This window comes from Monodon monoceros, unplaced genomic scaffold (assembly GCF_005190385.1).
Source record: "Monodon monoceros isolate NGI ecotype Baffin Bay Population unplaced genomic scaffold, NGI_Narwhal_1 Super_Scaffold_3, whole genome shotgun sequence".
Lineage (NCBI taxonomy): Eukaryota > Metazoa > Chordata > Mammalia > Artiodactyla > Monodontidae > Monodon > Monodon monoceros.
The window spans coordinates 24,976,018-24,997,816 of record NW_021703780.1 but is presented as its reverse complement, the minus strand read 5'-3'; the positions used below and the strand labels follow the sequence as shown (position 1 = coordinate 24,997,816).

Genomic DNA, 21,799 nt, shown 5'->3' with positions numbered 1-21,799 from the left:
TCATAAACCAACCCCACAAGTTTCATACTAGACAAAGTACTATTACTTCAGTGGTAGCATCTTCGTCTTTCTGTTCCTCTGAAACTCTTTCGCTCTCTCCGTTCCTTCATTCTGTTTCCAAGAAGGCGTAGATGAGATCCTGGTCCTTTCACGTCTGCTCTGTTTGAGATGATTGCAAGGACATTGAAAATGCAACAGATAATGCAGTTGAGGTGCTGAGAACCCCAAATATTGTGGAGAAAAAAAATAGCCGGGGACATTTCCTGCCACAGATGGGACAAGTTTTCAATTCTCCCTGAGGAGTACTCTAGCACTCCTGAAAACTGTCCTAGTACTCTAGCACTCCTGAGGAGTACTCTAGTACTTCTAGTACCCCATAGTACTAGAAAGGAGGAGGACAGGCCAACAGATCACTTGTGTGAAGAGAGAAGTCTTGCCTTCTGCTCGTTGTCATGATTCTGATTTATATGTGGTTACCTTTTGAAAACCATTTCCTAAAGAAATTCTTTCAGCCATTTCCCAGAACAGCTTTTTAAGTGGCTATAAAAGATTTTGGTCATTTTTCTCCCCCGGTTTTACTGAGATATAATTTTATTGAGATATCACTGACATATAACCTTGTATAAGTTTAAGGTGTACAACATAATGCCCTGATATATGTATATAGTGCAAAATGTTTACCACAATGAGTGGTTGATATCCATCGCCACACAGTTATAATTTTTTCCTTGTAATGAGAACTTTTAAGTTCCATTCTCTTCTTAACTTTCAAATATACAATACGGTGTTGTTAACCATAGTCACCATGCTGTACCTTACATCTCCAGAACTTATTTATCTAAAACTGGAAGTTTCTACCTTTTGATCACCTTCACCCAGTTCTCCCACCCATCACCCTCCACCTCTGGCAACCACAAATCTGATCTCTATTTCTATGAATTCGGGTTTTAAAATTTTCCACGTGTAAGCGAGTTCATACAGTATTTGTCTTTCCTTCTCTGATTTATTTCACTTAGCATAGTGCCCTCAAGGTCCATCCGTGTTGTTGTAAATGACGTGATTCCTGTTTTTTCATGGCTCAATAGTATTTCATTGTGTGTATATATACACACCACATTGTCTTTATCCATTCATCTGTCTTAGGTTGTTTCCATGTCTTGGCTATTGTAAATAATGCCGCAATGAACATGGCGGTGCAGATAACTCTTCGGGATACTGATTCCATTGCCTTCAGATATATACCTAGAAGTGGGATTGCTGGATCATACGGTAGTTCTACTTTTAATTTTTTGAGGAACCTCCATACTGTTTGCCGCAGAGGCTGCACGAAATGACATTTCCACCGGCAGTGCACAAGTCTCCCGATTTGGATCATCTTAAAGGACAGAGGTTCAGAAGCATTTCGTTGTTGCAGTGATCCAAACCCATGTACCTCATTTCTTCATCAAAATCCCATTTGCTGCTCTTGCCAGGCAGAGAATATTGATGATGGGGCTGAGAGGTGTAGGTGAGGAGAAAGGGGTCTTCCTGAGGTGAATGGCAAGTGGTGGAAGGGTGGTAGCTGTTAAAATCCACATGCACCTTCTCTTCGTAAAGTTCACCCCCTTGATTTGGCCAGAAGGGGTGACAGCTAGTTTTGGGTGCTGGTGGTTCCATGGGAATCTGCTGGAGAAAGGGTTCTGAAGAGCTCTGGGAAGGGGAGAAGTCGTAAGGCCAGCTGGTCAGAGGAAAAGCGTAACTGGGACAACTGTTGTCATTGGAAGGATTTCTCCCCAAAGCAACATTCTTATTCCATGTTTGCAGATCACTATAATCAGAGAAGACTCCAGAGACAGGAGGCTGAAGCAGGTCCTGGCTGCTGGGGACCCGACTATTGGACAAATTGCATTTCCCGTAGAGCTGAGTGGGGCCCAAGGTGGGAGTGGGGTCTCTGGGGTCAGAGGTTCTCCCCAAACCATAACTCTCACAGAAGGATGAGCCATCATTCAGTGCCTTCTGCTGGGGAGCGTTACCTATTAAATGTCCACTGTAACTACTAGGCAATTGGACACCTTCCTGGAAAGACCAAGTTAAACTTTCCCAACTTTGTGTTTCACCTGGAAGAGGCTGGAAAGGAAAGAGAAAACTCATGTTAATAAGTTAAACTGACCTAACTACCCCAGGCACCCACGAGTGACCCTGCACAAATAAGTGCTCTGCAGATTTTCTTCATTCCTTGCATACTTGAAGCACAAGCACACATGGGGCTTTGCACAAGCACCCAAGGCCTGGAAGAACTAAAGGCTGCTGCCATTTCCGTTTGAAATCTGACCAACCAGGAAGGGCCGAATTGCCCTTTACTCAGACAGGAGTGTGTTTAAAATGTTTCCCCTCAAACGCAAGTCTGATATCCTAACTGACTCTGTGAGAAACTTGTAAGGGGGTATTTAAGAAAAATCAAACTTTATCTTCAAAGTTTTACCTTATCCTCAGTATAACTCTCAGGGGAACCTCATTTCCCTCCTTGACTTTTCTATTTTTTAGTGCTGTGTGGATTCCATGAGACCAGGGTTTATTTTTTTTCTCAAGAGACTTTGAACTCATTTTGTTAAATTGTAGATCTCTGGAATATGAGGTGGTCAATTTATTTTTACCAATGGAGAAAGTAAATTGTCCTCCAGTTAATCGCAAGGAAAGAATCTGGTTGAAAATTAAGTTATCCTCTTATTTATGTAAAACTATCGACCGATGGGGTTGGAGAGACTGTGACCAGGTAGGGTGAGTGGGAGGAAATACCCTTCAACTTCTCCCAGGGCTGGGAGATGGGATAAGACCAGTCATTGGGATTCAGGGGCTCCTATTTCCCTACAAAAGACTCAAATTACAATTTTTTTTCTTAAGGTACTTTAGAGCCTCCAGGGATGGACTGGCTTCATTTCTGTACTCCCGAAGTGTGGAACATTGGACAGTAGAAAAAGTATAGGACTTAGTACCACTCTTAAGCAGACAAACCCACAAACCTACAGTCTGACACCCATAAAGCCATGAACTTCACATCACAGTTTGACTGCGGGAAGAAGCCTCCATCCCCACATCCCTGGATGAGCACTGTTTTCAGAAACTGCCTGGTTATTTCGTCTTGGTGGAGTGCGCTGAGGAAATCACCTGCTTTAGGGAAGAGTGAAAAAGCACGAGGCTCATGTTTTGTGCAGACCATTTCATTTTGGTTCTATCAGAAATACAGAGTGCCGAACATAGGTTAAGTACTAATTCGAGTCTCTTTTTAATTGTAGTAGGGAAAGACGATGCTGAAATTCTATGGACTTTACAGTTGAGGGCGTGCTACAAAGATGGTAGAAATGAAGAGGAAACCCGCAGATTCAGTCTCTTTGGCAGAGGCTGACTCACAGGTGAGCCTGAAGGTATGTGATTTTCGGCTTCATTCGTAGGTAAGGGACAGGGAAATCTACTGCCGCCACCACAGGGGTGGCAAGTCGTCGTACGTTTTGAAGCTGCATGGGGCAAGGTTACCTTTATCTGTGGGCCCTGTTTCATCTTCGAGGAGACAGAGGACGACGCAGAGTGCGCTTTCTTCATTGCTCTTCTGGCCTCGGCTTCCAGTTTGGTTTCTGGCTTTGGATGATCATGCTCTCCCTTTGACTTAGAGGAGACGAAGCAGTGAAATAAATAACTAGATGCGCTTCACGGTGCGTAAAGCTTTATCCTGTGCCCTGCCATCAGACTGGGTATTGCTGCAGTTGACTACTAAGACAAGATTGGAGCAACCTTTTTTTTTTGTTTTAATTAATTTTTATTGGAGTATAGCGGCTTTACAATGTTGCGTTAGTTTCTACTGTACAGCAAAGTGAATCAGCTATATGTATATATATATATCCCCACTTTTCTGGATTTCCTTCCCATTTAGGTCACCACAGGGCATTGAGTAGAGTTCCCTGTGTTATACAATAGGTTCTTATTAGTTATCTACTTTATACATAGTATCAATAGTATAAAAAATAGTGTATATATGTCAATATATATGGGAGATATGTGTATGGAGATATATATATCTCCCAATTCATCCCAGCACCCGCCCTTTCCCCCTTGGTGGAGCATCCTTTTAAGATGCTCCCAAGCCCCCCATGCACGCTCCTACTTGCCCACCTGCCTTTGCTGACGATGCTCCTTCCTTGCGTGGTGTCTCTCCCCAGCCTGGCCAAGTCACATTCATAGTGATGACAAGTAATGCTTGTCATATAATTCTCCCTGAACCTTCAGCACAAGGCTGTGAGGGCTATACCATTATCATCCTTCCCAGGAGGCATGGAGGGGTTATACCACCTGGGAAACCTCCCCTAGTACGTGCGGGAGCTAGGATTCAAAGTGTGCCAGAGCCAGCCAGGCCGAAAGCCAACTGTTGGCCATTCAGGAATTTGTGAGCTGGTTGTAAAAACAGCTTGACACTTTGCTGTACACCTGAAACTAACACAACATTGTAAATCAACTATACTCCAATAAAATTAAAAATATATATTTGATGAAGAAACCGAATTAACAAAGTTAATTAAAAAATTAACTTTAAATTAAAAATATATATTTGATGAAGAAACCGAATTAACAAAGAGGAAAGAAGGGAAAGGAAATTTCAGCTCATCTTGCACGCTTCTACCAAAGAAATCTTTCCAGAGAACCTCTGTCAAGCTTAATATCTTCTATTCTCTTTTACCTTCAATATTAATTTTTAATGTGCTTTGCCATGAAACTCCATGTTCAATCTTATGATCGTATAAGTAGTATGAAAGAATATATAGTAAAATAATTAGCTTTTTCAAACAAACAAACAAACAAACAAAAAAAACTGGCTTGATATCAGCCATGATGGGAATAGTTATATCCCAGAAACTGGCAAACCCTACACATCAGAACATTTTCTTTTCAGAGACAGGTTTAGCACGGACTCAAACCCAGGCAGTCCAACTGTCAGAGGCCACTGTTTCTACCACCTCCCGCATGAGGACTTCTTAACACCACATTTTACAGAAAACTGGGGCTTAGGGGAGTAAAGCAATGTGTCTGTGTTTACAGAGCTGGGTCTGTGGAAGGCCAGTGCTTGCCTAAGCAGATTACTGACCGCAGCATCCCCTTCAGAGCCTGAGGCAGGGGCAGCCACCCCTGTCCTGGCCTCCAGTCCCTGACTCCTGTCTCAAGGTTTGGGGTACAGACATTTGCTCGCCCAGAGGGTCCCCCAGGAAGGGTGCAGGCTCCCCTCCACCTGTGCATTTCCTGGAGGAAACTCCTGCTGGTGCTCTGTGAAGATTTCCTGAATTAAAGAGAAATGGAATCTCTAACTCAAATCCAACCTGGAAAAATATGAAGCGTCCGTCGTGCCTCCAGAAGTTAGTGACAGGAAAGCCCCCGTGGCCTCGGCAGGGAATGAGCTTCAGGGGCCCATCGCAGTTGGGACAGCGTTTCCCTACAAAGGAGCAGAGGAAGGTGACTTAGGAAGGTGACCTGAGTCTGTGCGGCCCTGCCGATTTCAGATTCCTGGGTGGCAAAGAATCCACCTGGGCACAGTTTTATAGGCTTTTGTACACTGGGCATGACCCCTGAGCCTAGGAGGCCAGACCACCAAAGCAGCGCAGGTCACTTTCACACGTGGTAGAGGAAGCAGTTGCCTACAGAGCGGGATATTTTACAGGACAGGGGAGAGCTCCTTTGAGCAAAAAAAAAAAAAAAAATCCCTCCTTATTTACTGATACTTGAAATTCTTTGTAGAGAAGCAGAAAAAAATTCTTTCACTTCACAATTAGAACTAAGGGTCAAGGAGCAAAACCACATGACGGAGAGAACGCAGCTACTAAAGTTTCACTAAAGTGTAAATGACTGATACCAGATCCTGCCCTGAGAGCAAGTTCTGAAAACAAATTACAAGGAAAGAACATGAAGTAACTTGAGGTCGGAAGTAGGCAAGGCACAGGGAATGCCAAATGCATCTATTTCACAACCTGATGAATATGATAAAAAAACAAAATGAAGAATTATCTCAGCATGTGATTATGGCTGAACCTAAATGGCATGGAATTGAGTCTAACCTCAGAGTCAGTCCCGGCTCCCACTCTAGATCAAAGCACTCATCGAGATCATTTTGGGGACCCCATTCCGCAAGATGTGAGGTGGCAAGCGTGATACACAACTTTCTCTTAAACTTTAGGTGGGTGTGCTGGTGAATTAATGTTAGTTCCCTAAGTGATGTGTCTTCCTTTTAACAGAGGCCCCGAGTCAGGCGTCTTAACCCGAGGGAGGTTAATGGTGGGTGCCCTGGGCGTGGCAGATCTTTGGGACGGATACCGGAGCCCAGGGAGCTGGCTGGCTTTCCTTAAGATAACCTAAAGGACCGGCCTTGGTCTCCACCACCCTCCAGTGCGAAGGATGGGCCCTTGGGAGGTGCGGGGACGTTGTGGCCCCTCGGGGCAGGAGCCCCACTCACTCTGCTGCTTCTGCCGGGCCTTGTCGCAGATGGCAGGCCTCAGGTAGACCTTGCGGCCCTCAGCGACTAGGCAGTCGCGGCTGCAGACGACCACGCCCAGGCAGGACTTCTTGAGGATGCGGGAGTTGTGATTGTTGGTGTTGCGCATGGCCCAGCTGCTCATGTGCCGCTGTGCATTCCTGTCCTCCGAGCTGTAGATGTGCTTCTCGTAGGCATCTGGCCATTCCTGGAACCAGTCCGTCTTTTTCACGTTCTGATGAAAACACAAAGAATATTATTATAGTTTCAGCTGGAAAACAGCACTGTGCTTAAAGCTGCTTTTGGTGCTTGAGAGCTGGGCGCGAGACCTTTAGCAAAGACCAAGCTGGATTTCACTCTGCCGTGAGGGTCTGAGCACACGCAGCACAGCCTCGAGCACGTGATTCCTGGGTCCACCCAACATCCGCTCCCTGGACCAGAGTGAGTTGTGATGCCGCCCCTCTCCCCCGATTGCTGTTTCTCTAGCCTTTGGTGATAAGAGTGAGGACCGTTTCACTGAGAATGTTGGAGGGTGAAGTAACATGATTGTGCTCTTGCACAATGAAGTGGACAGCACTGGGGCAGGGCCGCGAAATAATGTCTCTCGCGGGGCGGTGGTTACCTTGTTGGGAAAGCGGAGGGTTTATACGAAGCCACCTGAGATACGCGGTGGAAGGCTGGAGAGCCGCTTTCTCCCCTGTGGAGATTTTCTCCCCTTTGCTCTACACTCATGTTCAAGCGCCTCAAACAGGGCAGGGGAGTGAGGAAGAGCTTACTTTGACTGGAAACGTCTGTGTTCTTGCCCAGGATGGGCACAATTCCCTGCCCATGAATAGCTAACTGAACTCTCCTTTGAGTGGGCAGAGACACAGGATACTCGATCCTTATAGCATAAGTTATTTAGCTTTCTGTGTCTCAGTTTCTTTATCTGCATAATAGGGATAAATAACTAGACCTGCCTACCTCAAGTGGGTCTGAGAATTAAATAGGATAATATATAAAAATTACTTAGCACAGCACCTAGCCTGGAGGGAGCTCAGAATAAATGTTAGTCACTGAAGTTGTGGCTCAAAAGGATGTGGCGTTTGACAGATTCTTAGGGTGAGAATCATTAAGGGGTCTCAGTAGTCAAACGTAGGCTGTGCCCACCCCCGTGGCTTCCAGATCCTTGGTATAAGAACATTTTCAGCAAGAAGATTATAGTAGAAGATTCTAGAAGCTCCAGGAAGAGAGATCAGGGTGCCTCTGCTTTGCTTCCCCAACAAGAAGACACAGCATAGGATATGAGAAAGGAAAGACAAGATGTTTGAGAAGGAAAAAAAGCAAACATCATTAGGATGGAAAAGCTACTCAGGGAAGTCGGTGTCTCTTCAGTTAGATTTCAAGTTTAGAACATGCCAAAGAATTTTTAATGTGAGACTCGGGGCCGGTGACTGTCTCTGAAGCCGAATTTTGCTATTCTCTAAAATGGGGACATTGATAAAACATGCTTCACAAAAGTACTGTGGAGAGCAGATGTGCTGTGAACTGTAAATTTTATATAATTAATGATAGTTGTCATTTTACGGAACTTCATGGGAACTGAGATGGGTCTGAGGAAATAGAAATGAGAAGTTTTATGTACATGAGAGTTAGTACTAGTTAATAGCGAAGAGTTGTGGTCTGAAAACTAGGGCCATGGGCCTAATCCAGCCCAATGCCTGTTTTCATAAGTCAAGTTTTATTGGAACCCAGCCATGTTCATTCAAGTGTTGTCTGTGGATACATTTACACACCATGGCAGAGTCCTGTAGTCGCAGCCGAGACTGTATGGTCCACAAAGCCTAAAATATTTCCTATCTGCCCCTTCACAGAGAGCTTACCAGCCCCTGGTAAGAGCACAGCCTGTGAAGGCCCTGGGTGAGGGCCTTACAGTAGTTCCTTCCCTCTCAGGGCTCCACTTCCTGCTCTGTGAGATGGAGGTCACAGGACTACCTGCCTGGCAGGGATGTGTGAAGAAAGACTGAACGAGTCAGCACACACAGAGCATTCAAAACAGTGCCTGCTATTCACAACAGCCAAGACATGGAAGCAACCTAAGCGTCCATCGACAGATGAATGGATGAAGAAGATGTAGTATATCTATACAATGGAATATTACTCGGCCATAAAAAAGAATGAAATAATGTCATTTGCAGCAACAAGGATGGACCTAGAGATTATCATACTAAGTGAAGAAAGTCAGAGAAAGGCAAATACCATATGATATCACCTATACATGGAATCTAAAAAAAAAAAAAGATACAAATGAACTTATTTACAAAACAGAAATAGACTTACAGACATAGAAAACAAATTTATGGTTACCAAAGGGGTGGAGTGGATAAACTAGGAGTTTGGGATTAGCAGATATAAACTACCATATATATAAAAAACAGCAAGATCCTACTGTATATCACAGGGGACTATATTCAATATCTTGTAATAAACTATAGTGGAAAAGAAAACAAAAACAAAAACAGGGACTTCCCTGGCGGCCCAGTGGTAAAGGATCCGTCTTCCAATGCAGGGTACGCGGGTTAGATCCCTGGTCGGGGAACTACGATGCACCTCAGTGAGAAAGCCCGTGTGCCGCAGTACAGAGCCCACATAACCTGGAGCCTGCGTGCCACAACTAGAGAGAGAAAACCCACATGCTACAGCTAGAGAGAAGCCCGCGCGCTGCAAAGAAAGATCTCATGTGCCTCAACGAAGATCCCGCGTGCCACAACTAAGACCAGACGCAGCCAAAAATATAAATTAAATAAATAAATTAAATAAATAAATATTTTTAAAAAAAACAGTGTTTGGCATAGGGAACTGTATTCAATATCCTATAATAAACCATAATGGAAAAGAATATGAAAAAGAATATATATATATATGTATATATATGAATCACTTTGCTGCATACCAGACACTACATTGTAAATCAACTATACTTCAATTTTTAAAAACAAAATAAAATAAAACCAGTGCCTGGCACACAGCAAGTTCCACATCAGTGTTAGCTGTTACTGTGTCGGATCTGGGGCCACACACACCAGCCAGTATGATTGTGAGGGCCACCAGCTTTTAGGACAGAGATGACCCCCAGAGAGGTCACTTCATGCTCTAAACCTTGTTAAGCCAAATGCAAGACAGGAGTCCAAGCCCCTATAAAACAAAAGCTTAATTGGTGCAGATCTTGTTAGTGACCTTCTTTCTCAGAGCAGTGACAATGCCCCTCTGCTGCTGCCCTGTAGCGTGGGAAGGGAATGCTGCTCGAAAAGGGCAGGAAGAAGGGGGATGGCATCCGGAGGAGTCCCCTCTGGTCCATCGGGCAATTACAGTCGAGTGTCTAGGAAAGAGGCCTGGCCAGGCCAAGATGCTGAATGAGCTGTTTTTTCCAGTTCTTTCCCTCTCTCCCCGACTTCCCTGGTAATTCTGAGCTGGACAAGACTCAATGCCCGGGGTGAGGAGAAGACCTCAGGCAACCCCGCAGGCAGCCCTGTCTCCTTCCTCCACCCGCTTCTCTTCTCTTCCTTCTGACCTAAAGCTCTAAACAGTGCTCTCTTGTCTTCTGCCACAGAAATGCTACAGAAAACATAATATTTTATCTTCTGAAATAATAAAAATGTAGGTTAAAATGTTAAACTATGAACCTTTAGCAATTTGGACTGTGGATTTGAATTCTTCAAATACAAAGCACAGTTGTCAGGGCAGCAGAGAAAAGGGTGAGGTGGACTTGAAGGAAAGCTGAGATGTTCATGTTTTAAAGGTGAGGGGCCTCTTCAGGCTGGTCAATGGCATAGATTCCACCAACCAGGAAGAATGACAGTGTCTGTGAGAGCGGCTCAAACACTCCAGTTAAAGCCAGTACTCCCTGCCTGTGGAGGAAGAAATGAGCTCCACTGTCTTTTTTCTCTCTCTCAGGTTAATGTATATTTTGATCTCCCTTTGAGGTTTCCTCTTTGATGGATTATTTAGAAATATATTGTTTAGTTTCCATGTATCTACAGATTTTCCTGTTGCCTTTTGCTATTAATTTCTAGTTTGCATCCACTGTAGTTGGAGAACACATTCTGTGTTTTTGATTATTTTAGCATTGTTGAGGTTTCTTTTAAAGCCCACAAAACGTTCTACATTCCAAGGTCTGTTAAGCATTTTTTTCCAACAGCTCCTCCACTGGTACCCTAGTTTTCCAGTTCCATTAATAATGCAGTAATAAGATTGACAAAGTATGACCTCAAGAAAATTACTTAGGAGTAAGTGTATTTACATCAACATATTCTCTTGGCTATTTATTTATGACCAGTCTTTTGACCTGGATACTTAGTGAGATTTTTGACATTTTTTGACATTTTTTGACATTGCAGCTATGAGAAAACCCAGATTCCAGTGATGCAAAGGAACCCAGGTGTCAAATGAATGATAAGGAACTCTGAAAACTTCCAAATTTAAGGCACTAGAGAGTAAAATTTTAAAAGGAAGAATAATTATTTCTTAATCTTGTTTAGCAAATCCCCACAAAACATTTTTTTCTTTTCAGATCTTCTGTTTATTTTAATTTCTAACTTTTCATGAGTAACTCTTTGTTTTTGCTCTTGGTTAAGAAGTTTATAATTTAAAGGGAATATTCTTAAGGTCTCCAACACGTAAATATAGCAAATTTATATTTTATAATCTCATGGGTAATATCATTGGGGGTTTAATGAATATTTCTGTGCCTTACGTATGCAATTTCTTTCCCTAAGAGACTTAATCCTCTAACTCACTCAAAATCTTTGAAACTAGATGCTAGGAGTCCCCAACCCCCAGGCCGTGAACCGGTACTGGTCCTTGGCCTGTTAGGAACCGGGCCGCACAGGACGAGGTGAGAGGCCGGAGAGTGAGCAAAGCTTCATCTACCGCTTCCCATCACTCACCATCGCTCACATTACTACCTGAACTATATCCCCACACTCCCACCCGCCCCCCACCCCCCACCCCTGTCCATGGAAAAATTGTCTTCCACAAAACCGGTCCCTGGTGCCAAAAGGGTTGGGGACCGCTGCCCTATGCAATCAGAGCACCCTTCATCCTGCCTTCATTCTAATTTATTTAACTACTTGAAGTTTTAATAGGGTAACTTAAGAATTAAATATACACTATTACATAAAACTAATGAATTAAAATCAAAATTCTGAAATAAGGTATCAAAAATATTTACATTATCATGTTATTATATTAAATTTGATTTTTCCCTTGGAATATAATCTATTCTAATGTAAAGCAATTATCTGCCAGGTTTTCTTTAATAAGAATAGCTTATTAATTCCTTATAAATAAATGTCTCCAAATAAAACCAGGCTAGCAAACAGATACACGTTTAAGCAAACCAGAGAGAGGAAAAAATTAGATGTTACTTATGGAATACAGAAAAAAAATTCCTCCAGCACTTTGATTTACCTTCAACTTTTCAGGAACTTATCTCTCCGAATCAACTGGAAACCAAACTCCAAGTGTTTTCAAAGGGAGAAACTCATCAACAAAATGCTTTTGAGTTAAACATTACTCCTTTGACTAATCTTGCAATTTCCTACCTTTGTTAAAGGGTCAAGATGCAGGAGAAAAAGTTCCTTATTTGTTCAGACAACACTAAGGTGGGACAGAGTGCCCCAGCTTTCAAACTCTGTTACCCCCTCTTTTCTTTTCTCCCTTTCCTTTCCAACTCCACCCAGCTAAGCAAGGGACCTCCTGGGCACCCAGGGAGAGTCTCTGTTACCACCCCCACGACCCCAGAAGCACAGGGTAGCAGAAGAATTCTGGTCCCAAAAGTGGGGGGACCCAATGACCACGGGGTCAATATACGTGGAACTGTCCCAGGGAGTTCAAATGACCTTGAGATCAAGGACAATGCTGGACAAAGAGGACAAAGTTACGAGTGTCCCCGTCGGACCAACAACAAAGTGACCTGATCGTGCAGTCAGATAATAATTGACCAGAAATCCAGAATCTGGTTTACCCCTTAGCTCCCCAGCGCCAAGACACATCTGATTACAACTAGCTTGTTCTGATCACATTTAACCACACAAATTCACAGTACAAGCTCAAAGATTCACCGCTGCTCCTAAGATTGAGGCAAAGGAAATTGTACTGGTTAAAATCACGGTCCGGGAATGAACTCATCAGAGACGTGGGCTCTTTGGGGTTGATTCCCCAGGCTGCAGGTGGCCCTGTATTTATGCTTAGCCTATGTATGGTTTTAGGTTTTCTCTGCAAAAAGTATACTTAAACCTTGGAATTGTGTGAGTTAATGGCTTGGTGTGGCTTTGGTCATGGGTTTCATCTGGAAACTGCTCATGTTCAGGAACAGAGTGATTCGGGGTGTTTGTCTGCTGTGGGGCTATTGAAACACTTTGTGTTTCTGCTCAGAGAAACTTGCAGGTGCTGGGAGCAGAGTGGCTGCTTCCATCTCCCTGCTCAGTGGGTACTATTTAGGAGAACAAGGAATTGGTTTTCTTCCTGATTTTCAACCAGGAAAAAAATAAATAAATTTCTTAGGGGTTCATGGCTCCCAAGTATTAACAATCAGTATTAATAAGAAGTATCCGTGTAATGAACCATGTAGTGAACATTTTTAATAAAGGTAAGACTAACCCAACCCCAGACATTTGCTGCTTGGACCAAGCAAACCCTAAAGCAATTATATTTGAACTTTGAAAATGCAAATGTAGTTTAATAGCATAGGAAGGGAAAGCAAAATTAGTGTACTACATTGGTCTGGAATAAAGAGGCTTTTATCAATGATGGTTTTGAGTAAGTTAAGTGCCTGAAGTTCTGGGCTGACTCTGTGGAGGCTGGATAAAGGAGAAGTGGTATCAAAATAACCAGAAGCTAGGCAAGTGATCAGAAATGAGTGAATGAAGATTTATAAAGACATACATGCAGCTTAAAGCAGGGAGAAGAACACATGAAACAAATCCAGGGAGGGATGATTTAGTGAGGGCAAGAGACCGTCCAAGCCCTAGACCTGATCATGATGCTTTCCAGCTCAACAAGCCTAACGGCTTCCCACTGCCTTAAAAAAAAACAAAAAACTGAATTGGGACTTCCCCGGTGGTCCAGTGGCTAAGGCTCCGTGCTCCCAATGCAGGGGGCCCAGGTTCGATCCCTGATCAAGGAACTATATCCCACATGCGGCAACTAAGAGTTTGTATGCCGCAAAGAAGATTGAAGATCCCGTGCGCCACAACTAAGACCTGGGACAGCCAAATAATTAAATAAATTTTTTTTTAAAAGAATGCTTTAAAAAAATTTAAAAAATAAAATAAAATAAAATAACTGAATCATCTTAGGATAGCCTGCGTCCAAACCACCTTTCACGCCGGTAGCCTCCCAGATCCCCTTGCTGTCTGTGCACAGCTTCCCCATATGTAGCCTTTGAACAGTCTTCAAAGTGCTCTACTCTGCCTGGATTTTCTTATCTTCACCTGCCTTAATCCTCTCACCTTTTACAATGTATGTGTCCAGAGAGATTTTGCCAGATGTTATGCCTTGTTCCTCATGCCTGAGTCACGCTGAATTACGTACGTCCTCTTTCAGCGCCTCCGGCATTTTTCTACACGGTATCGATTCTCTGTTTGGACACTGGTATTGCTTCACTGGCCCAGAAGATCATGAGCCCTTCCGTGAAAGTTAGCATAGCTTAACGGCCCCTGTATCCCTGAGCCTGCTATGGTGTCTGGCACATCCCCGGCACTCAAAAATCTCTGCTATCCTGATAAGGATGTCACTGTTCACTGTTGCCAAAAATTAACCCATAGATCGTGATCTATCTGAGATGTATAAAGGGCTATGGAGTTCCCAGGACCAAAAGATGCAGTGAGCACTCTTGTAACCATCTCAAAACTTGAAGCAGCGGGGTGCATTAATAAGAAAGGAATTTGTCTACAAGCTACAGGAATTTGCAGGAATCCTGGCAAGAATATAAAAATATGAACAATAAACTGTAAATTCTTTGTATGGGTGGGAAAAAGAATGGAATTGGGGAAATGTATAATAATAATAAGCCAGTGCATGTTATTATAGATGTAATCCTTTAAAACATATGTTTTAATGCTCGAACAGATGGTCTGAGGCACACTCATCGCCCAAGGGGCTCCATGAAAAAAGGGCTCTGTAGTCAAAACTATGATAGGGCAACAATGCCAACAACTTCCTCTTGGGAGAGCCGCCAGTGCAGTAAGAAAGGCACCATGTTGGCAGTAGAGAAATTGGCGGTCCAGTGGTTAGGACTCTGCACTTCCACTGCAGGGGGCACGGGTTCGATCCCTGGTCAGAACTAAGATCCTGCATGATGCACAGTGTGGCCAAAAAAAAAATTGGCTTAACTTCATTGAACTTAGTCCTTTTCTTCCTTCGCAGCATCCATGAAAATTCCTTGTAACTTACACACTACAGAACACATTTTGGGAACACATTTGTTCTAAACAGCTTAGACATTTAAGAAAGGTATCTAAGGAATTACTATTTTCATTTTACAGAGGAGGTAATGAAGACTTAAGAAAATAGATTGGTTTAGAGTCACACAGATAAGCCATAGAGCCAATCATTCGTGAATTTCGTATTTGTTGCTTGTGTTTAACACGTACCAGGCCCTGTGGTTGGCACCCGGCCCCCATTCTAGGGTGCAGGCCGTCTTCCAAATCTCAGGTCACCAAATCCTAGACACTTAGAACTGAAAGGGTCCGTAAGAGACTATTTAGTGCAAGCACTTCATTATCAGAAGAGGAAAGGGAGCCTCAGAAAAGCTAAACCACCCCGTGAAATTCTACAAATAAAAAGAGGCAGGACTGGAATTCAAAGCCAGGACTTGGTCTCCTAGCCCTGTTCTCACCATACACCACTCTGCCTTCAGAAACTCTCTTGAAGTATAAAATCTACTGTGCTTGGAAATCCTTCCAAGACCTTTTATCTTTCACCTCAACTAGGTCTTGATACGATTCCAAAGCCAGCATAAACCCAGATGAGGATGTTGTTGACTCTGCTTAGAAACTACTAAGGAATATTTTGCTCTTTTAATCATTTCCCTGGCATATTTAATGAATTGAAGGACACTTACCTATTTCCACGAACAATCAAACTTTTTCTACGAACTAAAAATGATGCACTTCCAAAATTGAATGTGTATTTTTATTGTAAATGTCTCATTTTAATGTCTTGGGTAGCTGAGAATGCTTGAGTTTTGGAAAATTCATGTTGGAACATGAACTTTTATGAGCCCTGAGATCCCCTCCAGGGAAGTGTTTCTTCCTTTTGTCTACAGATTTGATGAATGATATGAATCCTCTGTCCCAGAAAAAATAAACGTTAGTACAGTGTTGCCCGCCATGTCAGAGGGTTCTTAGACCCCATTAAAGCTCCTACTCTACGATGTGACTTTGCAAAATCATCTATGTGCCTGCTTCCTTCAACTCTTGTTTTTGAGGATGTCCATCTTCTCTATTTGAGAGCTGCAATCATGAACTAGGAATATGGGTCCCTGAGCCAGGAGTAATTAAAATTTACCTTAAAGTTTCCTCTAAAACAGCTACAACTATTGTAAACCAATTACAAGCAACTACAAAGATAGATCCTTAAAATAGATATTTGCATGATTTAGCTGTAGTGTATTGAACCATCCTTAAATGGATGGAAAGTAGGGCATACTTGGTGCTTCCCAGCTTTTCTAAGACCTACCCAGAGATAATACGGGAGGAGATTTAAGGGTAAACATAAAAAAAACCAAAAGAAACACTTGAGAGACTTCCCTGGTGGTCCAGCAGTTAAGACTGAGCTTCCATGGCAGGGGGCACAGGTTCAATCCCTGGTCAGAGAAATAAGATCCCGCATACCACAGGGCTTGGCAAAAAAAAAAAAAAAAAAATCTATAAAAGAAACACTTCTCTAGAGTGAAATTTGGAATGATCTGGAAGCCTTCATTAGAGTGAAATTTGGAATGATTATAAATCAAGACTGTGGAATCTCCATTCCCTCTCCCCTGCTTGGGATAATTCAAATTTCTTGTTCCCCAGAATCAGGCAGATGAGCTTGACCTTTCACTAGATGGTACTGGTGGTCTCCCAGTCTTAGCTTTCCCAGCCACCTTTCCCAAAAATTTCCAGTGAAAACATTCTTCACTGGAACATTCTTCACTGGAAGAAAGGCCAAAAAGGGAGCTCAAGAAAGTCAGTTTTAAACAACTAATGTTGGGAATTCCCTGTCAGTCCAGTGGTTAGGACTCGGTGCTTTCACTGCCAGGGTTCAGTCCCTGGTTGGGAAACTAAGATCCCACATGCCATGTGGCGTGGCCAAAAAAAAAAAAAAAAAAAAAAATTAAAACAACTAATGTTTTCCACCAAATTAAGAGTTAAAAATGTCAATTGCTGGGACTTCCCAGGTGGTCCAGTGGTAAGGAATCCGCCTTCCAATGCACGGGTTGTGGGTTCAATCCCTGGTCAAGGAACTAAGATCCCACATGTCTTGGGGCAACTAAGCCCGCGCACCACAACTACTGAGCCCGCGAGCCTCAACTAGAGAGCCTGTGTACCGCAAACTACACAGCCCACATGCTCTGGAGCCCTCGCACCACAACTTTGAGAAAACCCACATGCCACAACTAGAGAGAAGCCCTCGCACCATAACGAAAAGCCCATGCAATGCACCGCACCTAAGACCCGAGGCAGCCAAAAAAAAAGGCAATTGCCAAAGATAAAGCAAAGAAAACATGAAATGAAAGTCACTCTGTAGTTGGAGAGGAGCCCCATGTCTGTGGACTGTGTACTAGTTACAAAAGGTCTAGAAGAGCACTCTCACCAGGACATTCCAGTGACAGATTTAGGTTAAACCCATGACTATAGCAAATAAGGTAGTATGGGAGCTTGTGCATTACAGAGAGTCGATCTATGGACAAACACATTAGCGTGGATTTTGTTTTACTAGCTAGCAGGCGGGTGCCATCTGAGCCAAGCCAACTTTGAAAGAGAAGGGAAGTAACATTTTCTTTGCTTCTGTCTGTAACCGGGTGAGTCTGGTTGGTAAGGGCTTGCTCAATTCATAGATCTTAGCACCTCCTCTCAAAAGTCCTCAGTCAGATGTCCAGCCGAAGCTCTGGAGGAGAGGTGTTTACCCAGCTGGGACCCTCACCAAGTTCCTTCCAGGTCTTAGCAAGTTACCGGTCAAGGCTTCACAGCCAAATGCTGAAGCCGGTGTTAAAGCAAGTACATACCTGTGGCAGTTTCATATCATTAATATCCCAGCTTAACGTCTCTTTGTCCTCAGAATCAACGTTCTCAAGTTCCATGATAAAGTCGGGTCGCCCACAGGTTTCCGTCTGTCCAACTGCCCTCAGGAGTGCTTGAGAATTTTGCTCTCAAAGGCTCTTAACACAGTTGGATTAGTCCGCCCAGGCAGTTTAGACCAGTAGACTGTCTTCTGACACTAAAAAATAAATGACAGTAATACTGACCATTAAAGTGATAAAAATCAGTGCTCGTCTGCCAGAAAAGCCTGTTTCATTGATATTTTGGCAAAGCATCAACATACAAACAAAAACAAAATGTAGGAGCCCTTAGTGACCTTGCTGAAATAAAGCTTGACCTTGGGAAATCAAAAGGAGATCATCAATTTCACTCTCAGATTTAGGCTTCCTTCCTCATTGCTAGCCCCAAGCAGGAAGGCCTTAGTAAGGACCGTTGTCACCTGTAGCCAATGGTTAAAACCTTATCCTCCGTGTACCTGTGTTGGGGCAGGAGGGATAGCTGGCTTAGAGTTGTTTCCATGGATACACCTTCATAAATTAGCTAACCTGGGGTGTGTTACAAGAGGGGAACATCACAACCAGATGTGTCTAGAAGTCTTTTTTAAAATCTAAATTTCCATAGAGATGAACAATCCGGTATGTATTTTATATCTTCAAATATCATCAAACGATAGACTCCTCTAAAACCTTGGCGATATTGACATTTCAAACCTGATAACTCTTTGTGGTGGAGGTTACCTTGTGCATTGTAGGATGTTCAGCAGCATCCTTGGTCTCTGCCCATTAGGTGTCAGTAGCAACCCACCCCTCCTTGTTAAAAAATATCTCCAGACATTGCCAAATGTCCCCTGGGGGGTAAAAACTGTTTGAGAACTATTGCTCTAAAATAGTGTTTCTCAACTTTGTTTAATTCAAAGCACCCTTCAAGACTTTCTGGCTTTATCTTTAGCAATCTGCCCCCTACAAGAAAATTCTGTCTGACTTTACTCTGATTAAATTGTATTGTATAAACAATAGATGTTCAAAAATGTTTGTGCAAACTGTGTTTTTTTTCCACCATGAGAAATACTAGTTTCTAGTTATAATTGGTTAAAGGGGATTTACCCCCCACCAAAAAAAAAAAAAGAAAGAAAGAAAGAAAAGAAAAGAAAAGAAAAAAAAGAGAAGGAAAGAAATTAAAAGTGTTCAAGTCTGGGGGAAAAAAAAGACAATCATTTTGAGATGAAATGTGCTTGTTAGCAGAATATGAGGTAAAACACGTTTACGTGTGTGACATTTCCATTCGCTGGTGCGCTAGTAAAAGCAAGGGCCATGGGCTTCCCTGGTGGCGCAGTGGTTGAGAGTCTGCCTGCCGATGCAGGAGACACGGGTTCGTGCCCCGATCCGGGAAGATCCCACATGCCGCCGAGCGGCTGGGCCCATGAGCCATGGCCGCTGAGCCTGCGCGTCCGGAGCCTGTGCTCCGCAACGGGAGAGGCCACAACAGTGAGAGGCCCGCGTACCGCAAAAAAAAAAAAAAAAAAGTAGTAAAAAACAAGGGCCATAATGATGTTACATAGAACTACTTAAAAGTCACTCAAACCACAAGTTAGTTTAATAGTCTCAACCTTAGGAAGTCCCATGCACTCTGTTCCTCAGTTACTTAGCTTTATGTAACCCTAATGCTTGTCACTCACTGAGATGTACTGAGGGCAAGTGTATGGATATAGAAGACTGTTGACGTGAACATGTAAATGAAGTTCTTGGCCACTAAATAACAATCTAATAGGAGTCTCTTCCTTCCCTAATGCACCTACCCACACTCACCTACAACTTAGTGGTCCAAGATTCAAAAAGATGAAACCCCTGCCCCCCAGTTCAAACACTGATGTGCAAGATTAAATCCCCATTGAGTTTTAAATCAAATTCTATGTTTGGCAAATAAACACTAAGTTACTGAAGAAATGATGCCATAGACTTAAACAAGTATGTCAGACGCAAATATCAAGGATAAATGTGATAGCAACGGTTTTATGTACTTCTTTAACATTAACAGCAGTAACTTGGATGGTCTAAAATTTGTTACAGCTAACTGGAACAGGTTGACCTTTTTAAAAAACCTTGAATAACAAGATTCACATTTCAAAAAATCAAAGACATTGTTTTAAGCCTAGGCAATGTAAATAGATATAATTCTTTTGTTTTTAAATTAAGGGAAGGGGAATCAAAAATCCTGCTGCAGAAAAACTACATTGCTTTTTCGATTTTTTTCTGATATAAATTCTTGACAAATGAATGAACATGAACTTAATATTTCTCTGAAAGTTAAGACCAAAACACAGGAGAGAAGAAAAGATGGTTTACAGCCTTTAAAACATAAACAAGCCAATTCAGTGTTCCTCTAGGATTAAAAAAGTCCATTTGTCAAGACTTTCTTTTTTCAAAGCAACTTGGGCCAAGCTTGAAACTTGTTCAAGTTTCATTATTTCTACAGAAAACCGACCAGAACAAATGAAACCCTGTAGAAATGAGGTGGCCATTATCACATCCCTTACATTTGTCTCTCCTCAGGATTTCTGGCTTCTTTACCTTTTTTTTTTAATTGATGTATAATTGATTTACGATATTACTTTCAGGTGTACAACGTAGTGATTCGATATTTTTATACATCACAAAATGATCATCATAAGTTACCATCTGTCACCATATGAAGTTATTACAATATTATTGACTATATTTCCTATGCTGTATATTACTTCCCCATTTTTTTTTTTTTAATCTTACAACTGAAACTTTGTAATGGTTTCCTTACCTCTGACTTCTTATGGAGATGTAGACAAAACTGTGTCATAAAAATCTCATCTCTGGTTCAGGTCCCGGCAAGCTCTGATCATTTTCTCTGCAGAAGCTGCTGTTCCCTAATCCAGGTCAAGGTACACTATGCTAATGAGCTCTGGCAATAATCCAATCAAAATCTAGATGCTCTCAGCTTGGGATAGGTAAGAGTGACCTGGGAGCCACTTAACCAGCCCAATTCTTTGCAGAATGCCAGCAATGTGGTGAATATTCTATAGTACGACTATGAACTTTCCCTTTGTTTATGTCAAAAAGGCATTTTAACAGAAATGGACATTGCAAAGATTCTCATGAGGAAGTCCAGATGTTTTCCTTCTTGTAATTTCAAAGTTTGAGCCCAAGGCAGACTGATTAATGGTAGATTCTAATTCCTCCACCATCTACCTCTGCATGTGTACACTAGCGAGAGAAGACAGACAGAGAGAAACGTGACAGTGATGGAATTTATTGGAATAGATATTGGTTAACCAACATCTCCCAAACCAGAAGCACTAAAATGCTGTCCTGCCCCTAACAATGATGCCCCACTAATTCTGAGTGTTCTAATCTCCCAGAATAATATAATCCTGCCTTCAAAAGACATTCTCAGCAGTCGGGGCGCAGCCCGCATTGATTCAGTTCACCTGCCATGTTCCAGGCAGTCTGCTAGTCTCTGGAGATACAGGGGATCATTAAAGCCGTGAAGAAGTTCAGTGGTGGAAAAGATGAACAGACACTGAATCAGCCTAAGTTAACATGATGAGTGGAACAGAGGTAGTCTAGAAGGATGTACAGGGGGAAGGTTTTAAGCTGGAGGGAAGAGACTCAGGGGAAACTTTTTACACCAATAGCATGCCTGATCAGCCTTTTGAAGGACAAATAGTCAAGGCATCAAGGAGTAAAAGAGGTTGCTCTAGGTAGTGGCAACGCCATGGGCCAGTAAAGTGCTATGACAAGTGTGTGCTCAGCCTGATGAGAAGTCGGTACCTTTAGGAAGGTCCAGACCATCAGAAGGAGGAACGAGCACGCCGGAAGACAAGATGCTGGGGAAGCCTCACCGGCTGTGTTAGGCCCTGGGAGACCTTTGGCAACGTTGGGAAGATGTCTCACTAGGCTTTCAATTCACGAATGAACTCCTTCTCCATCTGGAGGTAAAGACCCTGCATGATTTTCTTGTGCTTTTTCTGGCTAATCTCGGTCTGCTCTTTGTAGGCCCTCCT

The 21,799-nt window shown here is 42.8% G+C and overlaps 1 protein-coding gene across 1 annotated transcript; it reads right to left on the bottom strand.

The window, feature by feature from the left end:
• Positions 1 to 580: 580 nt before the first annotated feature.
• On the bottom strand, positions 581 to 20,627 carry GCM1 (glial cells missing transcription factor 1). Its single transcript, XM_029244349.1, has 6 exons — positions 20,557 to 20,627; positions 17,733 to 17,944; positions 6,467 to 6,719; positions 5,340 to 5,452; positions 3,511 to 3,639; positions 581 to 2,106 (listed from the first exon to the last, which is right to left on the bottom strand). The coding sequence occupies exons 2-6, from the start codon at positions 17,805 to 17,807 to the stop codon at positions 1,372 to 1,374; spliced, it is 1,305 nt and encodes a 434-aa protein (XP_029100182.1). The 5' UTR covers positions 17,808 to 17,944; positions 20,557 to 20,627; the 3' UTR covers positions 581 to 1,371.
• Between the last annotated feature and the right edge of the window lie 1,172 nt (positions 20,628 to 21,799).

Excerpts from the sequence above, each read along its gene's own strand:
- GCM1 (XM_029244349.1), bottom strand. The coding sequence starts at position 17,807 with ATGGAACTTGAGAACGTTGATTCTGAGGACAAAGAGACGTTAAGCTGG. Across the intron at positions 6,720-17,732 it reads ATGATATGAAACTGCCACAG|AACGTGAAAAAGACGGACTG; the intron begins GTATGTACTTGC and ends TGTTTTCATCAG. Across the intron at positions 2,107-3,510 it reads AACAGGGCCCACAGATAAAG|CCTCTTCCAGGTGAAACACA; the intron begins GTAACCTTGCCC and ends TTTCCTTTCCAG.